This window comes from Pantherophis guttatus, chromosome 3 (assembly GCF_059756535.1).
Source record: "Pantherophis guttatus breed Tessera chromosome 3, ASM5975653v1, whole genome shotgun sequence".
In the NCBI taxonomy this organism is placed as follows: Eukaryota; Metazoa; Chordata; class Lepidosauria; order Squamata; family Colubridae; genus Pantherophis; species Pantherophis guttatus.
In genome coordinates this window covers 53,428,307-53,439,805 of record NC_142065.1, presented here as the reverse complement: position 1 = coordinate 53,439,805, position 11,499 = coordinate 53,428,307, and the positions used below count along the sequence as shown (strand labels likewise).

General features: G+C 37.7%; 1 protein-coding gene across 1 annotated transcript; it reads left to right on the top strand.

The window, feature by feature from the left end:
* The first annotated feature begins 1,514 nt into the window (after window positions 1-1,514).
* GPR25 (G protein-coupled receptor 25) lies at window positions 1,515-3,596 on the top strand. The gene has a single exon (XM_034415296.2). The coding sequence runs from the start codon at window positions 1,723-1,725 to the stop codon at window positions 2,860-2,862; it is 1,140 nt and encodes a 379-aa protein (XP_034271187.2). The 5' UTR covers window positions 1,515-1,722; the 3' UTR covers window positions 2,863-3,596.
* Window positions 3,597-11,499: the final 7,903 nt, after the last annotated feature.

The window sequence follows — 11,499 nt, the reverse complement described above, 5'->3', positions numbered from 1 at the left end:
AGAGAGATTCATGCCAGATTAAAGCAATTATTAGCATAACTACAAATAGGCAATATAGTCATACCCTGGTACTCGACTGCTTTGAAACTTGTCAGATTTGGTACTTGACACATTTTGACAAGAAAATTGTGTCCCAGTACTTGTCATTTGTTTGATTCTCAATGTGCAAGCTAGAACTTTTCAATGCCGGTTACCTCATGACTTGCTATCTTTTTCCAGCTGAAACACAGGGTCACTCTTGCCCTGTGCATATCTCCTTGCCATCTTATCTTAGCTTCTGTGGTCATTTTTTGTATTTTTGTGTTCCCCCCCCCTCATCAGTAAGGTAAAGTAAAGTATTTACAAAACTGATAAGTCATTAGTGATAACATTTTGCCACCTTATCTTTTATCCGCCACTTTTTTGTTTTACTTTTATTTTTTTCAAGCATCAGCATTCTCCAATGACACTTGCCTTGACATAATGTGCCTAAAATAACAACTGCAAATTCATGATCAGTGTTTCTTAGTTCAGCCTTTCTGATTGTCTAGTGTTCACAATTTATAAAACTGATGATTTGGCCACATCTTATTCTTTGCATGCCCTGAGAATTACCTCAGCGGAAGACAACTTGTTTTTTGATGTTAGGCAAAGAAATAGATGCTAGCCTGGTTAGAAGTTTGTATTCAATTTGGGCTGGAACTGAGAGAAAGGAGGAAAATAGCCATCTTTTATTAAGTGTTTTTATTCAATTTCTGAATCAAGTGCTTTCTGTATCATACTTTATATTATATATTTAAATGTCCTCTACTGTCTTGATGTGCATTTCTTTTTTCATTCATAAAATGTATAATTTGGCTTCTGCTGTCGTTGTTTTCTAGCATAATTTGCTAGAAAATATTTATTCACATATACCTCAATATAATTTTTAAACATAAACTACTTTGGATTGGTGTGGAAGGAACCACTGCTTGGTAATTGTAACAATATTTGCAGTTTAATGATCTGAAGACTTAAGTGTGAAACACAAGGAAGTCTCAAGGCACTCAGTAGCTGAGATGAAGAACAAGATGGCATTTCTCCTATTCTTACAAAAGTAGATGGAACTGCAATTTTAACTTAAATTGACATGATGAAAGGATAGCATATTTTATCTCATTTGAATGCAACAAATTAGCTTAAGGAATGTGGAATTGGCCATTGTGGACCTCACAACTTTGTCATGCAAGATGAGGATGCTACCAGTCTCTCTACACTCCCTGAAAGCAACGACTTAATTTTGCCCATTGAGAAAAAACAACTTTGGAAAAAAGAGAAAACATTCCTTAATAATTTATCATGATCAATAATTTTATGACTATTCCCATGTTGTCTGAAATTTTAAGACTTGTAATTCCAATTTGAGCAAAGCCTTCTATGAAAGAGAACTATCCAACGAGAAAAGCAGCTTGCAAATAACTACCTGCTCTAACTTTTACAATATACTGTACCAAGAATGTAGCTACTCAGCCATACCAAATTGTATTACTAAGTGTTTTCTTTATTGTTATAGAGTTTCAGGACTTCTATCTAGTACTTGGCATCAATTTTTTCATAAAAACAAGAGGAAGTTACCACAGGTGCTTAAAAACAAGCAAACCACTGCTTTATTTAAATACCACCCAGCCAAATATAGAGCATATGTGCTTTGGCTAGCTCTTGCAACTGTAAGCGGAAAATTCTTTGCTGAATCTTTGATAGAAAATGAAGTTTGCTGAGTTGGTAACTGACTTGGCCATGACCAAAAATTGGAGCAGAGACTTGGAATCATCCACTGTAGACGTTTTTGGTTTAGAATTTACCAATGACGACTTCTGCTTTATGGAAAAGTTGCCATTTGCCTCTATCTTTATCTCTGTCATCTACTTCATGATTTTCTTCATTGGCTTCTTTGGGAACCTGTTTGTGATCCTGGTGATGGTGCAGAAACGAGGCAACCAGAGGCTTGTGGACAAGTTCGTCCTTAACCTGGCCATTGCAGACCTTGTCTTTGTATGTACTTTGCCTTTCTGGGCTTTGACAGAAGCATCTGATTCTTGGTGGTTTGGTGAAGAGCTTTGCAAATTTAGCAGCTATGCTATTTCTGTGAACCGTTGCTCAAGCATCTTGTTCCTGATGGGCATGAGTGTGGAACGCTTCCTTGTGATGAATAAGCACTGGGATTCCAGATCTCTCGGGACCAAGAAAAATACCAACATTACCTGCAGTTGCATCTGGGTGTTTTCCTTTCTCTTAGGAATACCATCTTTGCTCTACAGAAAGCTGATCCCTGTGGGAGACAGGTTTGCATGCCAGGATGAAGACCCTTCTGTCATCTATATTTTCACGGTACTTTGTTTGACTTTCTTGCTACCCTTGGGTGTAATCTTATTCTGCTACTGCTCTATCTTCTCCATGCTCAAGAGTCATGTTAACCCAGGCAGGAAAACAAACCATGCCCTTAAAATCATCTTTGTCATCATTGGGGCATTCATCTGCTGTTGGTTACCCTTCAATACCTTCACAGCTGTCATCACCTATTACGGTGTGATACAGAACATCGAGTTCTCTTGTGATGCATTGAAAGCTCTCAGGAGGGGAGTTATTATCAGTGCTTGTCTGGCTTTCACCAACAGCTGCATTAATCCTATCATCTACGCCTTTATGGACCAGCAATTCCGGCAGAAGGTATTGAAGAATTTCCTAGGTCTTTGTCGCCCAAAGGAAAATGCCCAAAGCTCAGCATTGTTCTTTTCATCTACAGAATCAAGCCTTCTGTTTGGCAGCAAAAAGAGATTCATACCAGCTACAACTGTTCCAATTAACAGCGGGACTGATTTATATGCTTCTAAAAGGCAGATATAGTTGCTATTGTTGAGACCATACAGTAGAATTGTTGAGCCAGGTTAGTTATGGAAGAGAGAGGAAGGAGATGACTTAGAGGATTGGTTTTCTTGAGAAGAAAAAAATGTTGTTTTTAAAATTTCTGATTTTTTTAAACTTTGTGGTTTCTCATACAATGTCAAATGAATTTTTTATGATGCATTACATATACTCTATACGTTTATAAAATAAAATTCTGTTTATATAAATTTTCCCTTGGTCTGTAGGATAAAAATGCAGATTTAACACTTGCACAGATTTATAAGAGCTTCTTCAACTATCAAGAGATATTTCATATATGAATAGGAGTGACTTGTAATAGTATTTATAATATCCTTTGCTAGAGAGTAGATGATTTGACTGTATGTTTAGTCATAAACTTATCTGCCTGCCTTAGCTTTTTATTTAGATATTTTGGTAGCTTTTGCAATTTGACTATTGATTGATGATTGAAAATGTGCTTAAATGGTTATAAAAAGAAATGATGGGTGAGTATCTTTTGATAACAAGTATTCTTTAACACAATAAGCCATGTAAACAAAACTACCACAATCCATAATAAAACCAAGTTTTATATATTTAATTAAGGATGAATATATAATTGAAACTGTTGTCTTCCTGTCTCAAGCTGTTGAAGATGTATATTTCTGGGGGGGAAAGTGGTTCCAATGTTTAAATTACTGTAAATTTTCTTGATTTTGATTAAATTTTTAATTACAAAACTGTGGTCTGATTTTTATTCATTAAAACAATTGTTTGGAAAGTTTTGAATGCAAAACTTTTAATGAATCTGTCAACTTTAATTATTGCTATCAATATTCAGATCTCACATCAGCTTTTGAAACTATTGGTTTCTTTTTCTTTATTTGCATTGTTTGTTTGGTATTGAGACATAACATGAATTGTGAGTCATGAGTTCCAAATGTACCTAGTTGAAATCTTACTCTACTAAGAACCCATAGCCAAATTACCTGGGTTTAGTGCACCAAAGGAAGAGGCACCACAGAGATTTCCCCACTCATGCCCTTAACTCTTTCACTGTCACACTCAATTTTAGTTTTCAGCACTTATTGTGTCTAAATATCTTGTCAGTTAAGTAATGGAAAGGCCAAGTGGCATCATTGCTGAGTTGTACCTAGGATATCAGTTAGCTTTCATCCACCCCTGGACCTTAGGAAACATTATATCACCCTTTTTTTCAGTCACACTTTGATTATTTACAAAGAAATAATAGGCAATCTGTTGCTCTGTACTTATTCCTAACTGGAATTTTCATATGTTTTTACCAATATAGCCAAATGGTTTGAGGTTATGAATTTTATAACCCAAAACATCTGGAATACACTAATTTGCTACATTTATATCACATTCTTTCTCCAAGAAACTCAACACACACACACCCTTATATTTTTACAACTGTATGAATGAAACAGATTATGTGATTGCCTCAGGTCACTCAGTGAGGCTCATGACTCAGTGGAAATCTCCCCAATCCTAATCGAATATCAATCACTTGCATCATAACACTGGATTTATTTCAAGATACAAGAAAAACTGAAATAATGGGGAGTAGCCCTTTAAAAAATAAATGGAAATTGTTATAGAAATCTTTTCCAATTCTTTTGGAATGATTTTTCCTGTTCTCTTTTTTCCCTTTGTCTATCCCAGAATTTGAGAGACATGCTGCATTATTAGCAGATTATTAGACTTTATTTATTTATTATTTATTAGACATTAGCACATGTTTCTAAATCTTGACAACTTTCAGATGTAGATATAAATGTCTGGGGAATTCTGTGAGTTGAAGTCCATACATCTGAAAAATTGCCAGAGTTGAGAACGGGGTGTTTTGTTCCAGTCATTTGAATCCTCAGACTTAATCAGTATCCAATCCTAACTGAAATGATTTACCATCTCTTAATTTTTGCAATCCATATTACTCTGAGAAAACAGGAAAAATATATTGTAATTGTAATGCCATCATTAAGAAATCTTTGTCACTGAAACAGGTGAGATTGTATCTTAGTTGAACCCCCCCATAGATAACACTGTACATAACATTTAAATAATTAGTACTGTAGATGGTCTTGGCTAAGATGTGCTACTCCCAGACACAGTTGCCCTAAATGTGAAATAGAGAATGCCTAATTTTACGAGTTGATATGAAAGATTATACAGAGTCAAGACTTTCATAAACATGTCTGAATTTACTACATTATTTTCAGCAGCAGCAGAAACTTCAGCAGCAGCACATTTATCTTGAATCAAGGTACAGAAAGGTATCTGTAAAAGTGTAAGGTAAAGAAAATCACATGCCAACGTGGGAGAGATGTGAATAAATTTGGAGTGAGGGCTATACTGTACAGACTATATAGAAAGTATTGTATCTCATCTAATTGTTTGGTAACAAATTACCAAACCAATATCATATGAAGAAACCTTTGGACTTACTATTGGGAAAGGAGAAGACCCATTTTATTCTGGGAAAGGAGAAGACCTATTGACATTTAATCAAAATTCTAGGGTTCCCCCCCCCCCATTTTCATTACTGACTTGTAATGATCTAAAGCAGGGATGTCAAACTTGATTTCATTGAGGGCTGCATCAGGGTTGTGTTTGACCTTGGGGAGCCGGGGTGGGTGTGGCCTGGGTGGCCGTGGCCAGTTCAACATAACTTGTGTCGGGGGCGCCTGTGGTGGCCTGAGCACTCTGCCAGAGAAAACAGGTTCCCGAGCTCAGTTTTCGGCTGTGACCGCCTCCTGCAACCCGCTGCCAGCAAAAACGGAGCTCAGGGGAGCTGCATGCTGCCCTCTCGAACTCTGTTTTCTCTGGCAGAGGCACCACGAGCCAGTCCTTTGCTGTTTCCAGGGCGGCCCCGCGGGCCAGATCTAGGCACCCTGCAGGCTGGATCTGGCACCCGGACCTTGAGTTTGACACCCCTGATCTAAAGAAACCATAATTTGAGAGGACACAGTAAGATTATTTGTTAAATCCTATGTGACTCTCTGTGGCCCTTGCATCTGCCTTTCTATGGTCCCAGCCAGCTTGCTGATTAGTGGAATATGTGGGATATTTTGTGAAAGATTAATGGAGAATTCATAACAGCTCTGTTCCCTTTAAACTTATAGGGAAAACATAGCAGTTTCAACTTTTTATTGAGATAAAAGGAGAGTCATCAACTTTTCTTTTCCTCACAGAGATCATGAATGCCATACACACACTCTGATTTCTAGTTTGATTTTTCTGGATTTCACAGAACACTGCAAACAACTAAAAAACCTTTTATCATATTCTCTTTAATATTCTTAGGTTGCAGAAAGATGATATTACAACAATGCAGATTATTATTTTTGTCCTATAATTATGCAGAAATAAGACATAATTGATCCAAATTAATTTTCTTTGGCAAGTTATGAAGAGATATGGGTTTCCATTCAGTGTTATTAAATGCATGGGCATTTACTCTTAACATTCCTGTGCATGAGTTATGACAAACTGATTAATTTCAGAAGCATAGTATCTTCCATTTTTTAATTTTATTTGTATCCCGCCTTTATTATTTTTACAAGTAACTCAACATGATGAATATATCCCACGCATCTTCCTCCTATTTACTTCACAACACCTGTGAGGTGAGTTGGGCTGAGAGAGATTGGCCCAAAGTCACCCAGCTGGTCTTCATAGTCAAGGACTATGAATTCACAGTCTCCTGGTTTTTAGTTTGATGCTTTAACCGCTAGACCAAACTAGCTCTCATTTTATCTACTTCCTTTTGGTATTTTTTTTTTAAATCCTGAGTCTTGGAACCCTTAGCAAATTTATTGGGCAATCTAATGATAGTCCCATTACTACTCTGGTAGGTTTTGATTATAAACGATTTTTATAGCTTAGTGATATTTTAACAAATTTAGATGCCTATGCTAGTTTATTGTCACATCTTATACGAGTGATTCAACATTTTGGCAAGTATTCTGGAAATTTGTTTTACTTGCCTTAGCTTGTGAAGTTTCAATAACCAATGCAAAGACATAAATATTGTAATTGTTACTTAATAATATTAAATATTCTAGGACTTTATATAGGGAAGAAATACACTACAAGTTTTAGAGAACGCGTTCCGAGATATTCAACAGAATTAATTAGAATAGAATACTACTGATAAATGATTAGGGGAACTTGAAACTATTAATTCTTCAAGTATAAAATTAAAAAGAAAATATGATGCAAGGGAACAGGAGTTTTTTCTTAAAGTAATTCTGCTATTTATTGAATATTATTTGCAGGTTATTTGATGAAAGTTTCGGAAAAGTATATACTTGGAATCAATTTTCAGTGTTATTTTAAAGGAAATTGGGTGACAGGGTGACTAAAAATATTTAATTTGTGGTTTCCAGATACTCTGAAATTATAGCAGTCAAAAAGTCAATATGAGATTATTCTTGTATAATGACCAATACAGTAGTCAATATTTATATAATTTAACTAATTCAGAGAATTGCTCTGAACCTAAATCAATCTGAAGCTCAGTAGAAGTTGCTTGACAGAACCGTTTCTTAGGAAGAAAGCCTGAACTTTGCTTTAGATGTATTAATTTGTTTAAAATATATACAGGCTGCTTTAAAAAAAAAAATCCACCACCTCCAAAGCACCACGCATTTAATATTCGCGATATTTTAATTTGTTCTTCAGAAGATTAAACCGTGGTGAGACGAAATTCCCAACTTCATAAATGCACTTTAGATTCGAGCGTTCGTTTTTCCTAACGGGAAACCCTCCCGACGTCTTGAAACAACGATTCCCAGGACTCCCAGCCAGCAGGAAGGAAAGCCTAGAGATTTGGAAAGGCGGGGGGGGGATTCAAATCGAAGAAAACCAGTTTTGCTATAAAGATGAATCGAAGGGGGAAAAACACTTCTGAATCTAAGAAGCCGCAGCCCTTTCATCACGGCGGTGCAATAGCTGCTTCGCGTAACCAAAAAGAGCTATCAAAGCATTGGTATTTTCATACGGGCTTGATATAAAGGTTGAATTCTACTCCAGCAGAGGCGTCTCCCCGCCATCCCTCACTCCAGTCTCTGGCGCCAAATTGGCCCCGGCTCCGACAGGTCCGCATCTCATCCCGGAAAGTTTTGCGAAAGTTGCGCAAAAATAGGGAGTAGCTAGCGCGTCCGTGAGTGCGACACATGCAGCTCTAGGGCGGGAGGATATCGGCGGATCCAACAAGGAAGATAGCTGACTGAAGAGAGGGAAACGGGGTCCAGTATCCCCCGTCTATCGAGGCGCCCTAGGCATTGGCGCCAAAATTGCTCCTGCCTCAAAGTTCAGAGTGCTAACAACGTTTATTCCTTAGCAACGTTTATTTCGAAGCAAGGAGCACTGATTTTAATTTACTTTACTTGCAAGCTTGAAGTGCAACCTTGTGGGTTTCCCCGCTCTCCCGCCCGTAAAGTTGCGATTCAAAAAGGGTAAAAACAGTAAAGAACAAAGAAAGGAAATACTCCAAAATGAAAATATGACATTAAGTCATATATTCGGAGAAAGAGAGAGAGAGAGAGAGAGAGAGAGAGAGAGAGGAATGAATGAAAAACTATATTCTTGAGGAATAAGAAATAAAAAGTCTCCATTGTGGTATGTGTATCTGTATGATAGCTATTCCCCCCCTCCCCACTATAAACTGAAACATTAATCTTAAAACAGTAAATTCCCTACAATCTCACGTTCACTCATCCTATAGTTATAGATATATATCACTCAGATTTATTTATCTATGTATTCCAGAACTTTAACTAAGCTAATCATACTAATCTGTTGCAGCAAATTCCAGGGGTTTAACATAGAAAATATTTTTGGAGATACTTCTCATATAAGCAGGCTACAGTCAGCTGAGTTTCTGTGTAAATTTGTTCATTTTGGAGAGATTCTTTGTGGCTTTATTGCAAATAATTTCCAAATTTAAAGTGCAAAATCTGGCTCAAAAGACGTGCCATTTGTTAAGGATTGTCCAAGTAATAAAATGTCAGAATTCCAAAAGGAATATAGCTAAGAAATTATATAATATAATGAGAAAAAAACCTGTCAAAATTATGCTGTGCATTCTTTTGCAGAATGTTCCTGAAAGGTCTCCCCCCCCCCCATTTTTTATTTTTTTTATTTTGCTTTAATTTATATGCCGCCCTTCTCTGGAGACTCAGGGTGGCTTACAATGCGTTAAGCAATAGCCTTCATACTTTTGTATATTTATACAAAGTCAGCTTATTGCCCCCACAATCTGGGTCCTCATTTTACCGACCTTTGAAAGGATGGAAGGCTGAGTCAGCCTTGAGCCTGGTGAGATTTGAACTTGCAGTAATTGCAAGCAGCAGATGTTAATAACAGTGCTTTAGTCCGCTGTACTATCAGGCTCTTTGAGGGTTATTTGTCATCAATCTGGTCTAGTGGTTAAATCAGGAGAATGTAAGGTCTTAGACATGAAAGCCAGCCGGATGACTTTGGGCCTGTCACTGTGTCTTAGCCCACAATATCAGGGTTGTGCTACAATCTGGTCAATCAATTCCTGACATAATCAATAGAGCCAACACTTGGTTAATCTGAAAAAAGTGAACATTGCATTTGTAGGTAAAACGCTAGGAAGAAAAAAATGTTATTTGCCATCAGAGACAAAGTTCTCTATCTTAAATGACTGCCAGGGTGGATGGCAGTCCAAGACATGCCAAGGTTGAACTGATCTGAAGTGTATTAAATCTGAGAACAACCAAAAGGCTGAGAACTTGAAACAGAGAACTAGCAGCAACAATTTCTGAAATGAATAACCCTGAACACTTGAAAAACTAACTGCAGTTATTAGGCAAATATTAGCTTTGCATGCTGTTTAAATTCATAATTGATTTCCCTAGAGTGGCCGTATTCAACTAATGCCAGCAAGGACCAGTCTTTATTAATTAAAAATTCCCTTGCTTGTAGTAATGTAATATCTAATTCTAAGAGTTCCTTCCAGTTCCCATTACCCTGTTTCCCCCCAAATAAGACATCCCCTGATAATAAGCCCAACTGGGCTTTTGAGCGCATGGCAATAAGGCCAAGCGCTTATTTCAGGGTTCAAAAAAATATAAGACAGGGTCTTATTTTCAGGGAAACACGGTATATATTCTGAAAACTGCTGCAATCCAGGAAGCAATGATATCTTCCTGTCTATGCACATTGAGAAAGAATGCACAGATATCTAACCCTAGACAGATCAAGAATCTGGCTCCTTGAGAATGAGATCTCTGTGGTAGCCCCCCTCACTCTGGAATAGCTTGAGCCCTGAGATCAGAGTAGCCCCCTACCCTTTGCTCTTTTGAAGGTGGTCAACCAGCCTATGCCACCCCAGAGGGTGTTCAGAAAGAGAAATTTTAACCGAGGACAGTCATAGAGATTATCGTAAGATTTTAATGCTGGACTGATGTATTAATAATTTAAAACTGTTTCTTAATAGAGTCACTTCACAAACCACATGCAAATATTTATAAATTAGAGACAAATAGCCTTCCAAGGAACAATTTAAAAAGTTAATATGGCAGCTGCAATCACACAAACAAAGCTTCACTCTTTTTGCCAAGGTTTTTGTTGTATAGTTGTATAATATCATGCCTTGTTTGATCGTCCTCCCACTGCAGATGACCTGAAGGTGCCACCAGACTGTTATCTTTGATTTAATGTGTGTGTGTATGAAATAAAATGTTGCATTTAATGTGGGTCGGTATGATATATATTTCTTAGAACTGAAATGGCCTTTAGTTTTAGATCTAGTAAAACCCAATGTTGACAATTATTTTAGCTGGTTCGCTAAATATGTGTGTGTTAAATTTTTAAAAATAAATGCCATGTTAAAATACATGCAACAACACCCAGAGTATTAGCATTGAGTGCCACCTAGTGACAGTATAAATTAGACCATATGCTGATCCCTCTTACAAATTGTGAGTAACAGGAGGGAAAGTAATCCTTTAGGACAGGGCTGTCAAATTCGATTTCATTGAGGACCGCATCAGAGTGGTGTTTGACCTTGGGGGTGTGGCTAGGTTGGGTGTGGCCAGCTCGACGTCCCTCATGTCAGGAGCGCCTGTGGAGGCTCGAGTGCTGTGCCAGGGAAAACAGAGCTCAGGAGGGCCATGTGTAGCCCTCCCAAGCTCTGTTTTTGTTGGCAGAGGGTTGCAGGAGGCCATTGCAGCTGGGCCCTCCCAAGCTCCGTTTTTCCCTGGCAGAGGCAACAGTTCTTTGCTGTTTCCAGGGCAGCCCCACAAGCCAGATCTAAGCACCCTCTGGGCTGGGTTTGGCCTGCCGGCGTTGAGTTTGACACCCCTGCTTTAGGATAAAACTCTCCAAACAGCTAGACTACCACACAGAAGGCCAAGAAATGTTCTCTATTGTCCCAAAATGCTGAAAAAGAACTTTATGTTTCAGGAAGGTAGAAGCTATTATACAAGGTAGAAGCTAATATAGAATGGAAAATGGAAAAATTTCCTAATGTAAGAGCAGGGAACCCAATTACTGAGAGAGGCACTTCGCTACCCATCACTGGATGACATAGGGCTCTAATCAAAGTCACAAAAATATGACATAAATGGCATTCATTAGATA

Excerpts from the sequence above, each read along its gene's own strand:
- GPR25 (XM_034415296.2), top strand. The coding sequence starts at position 1,723 with ATGAAGTTTGCTGAGTTGGTAACTGACTTGGCCATGACCAAAAATTGG.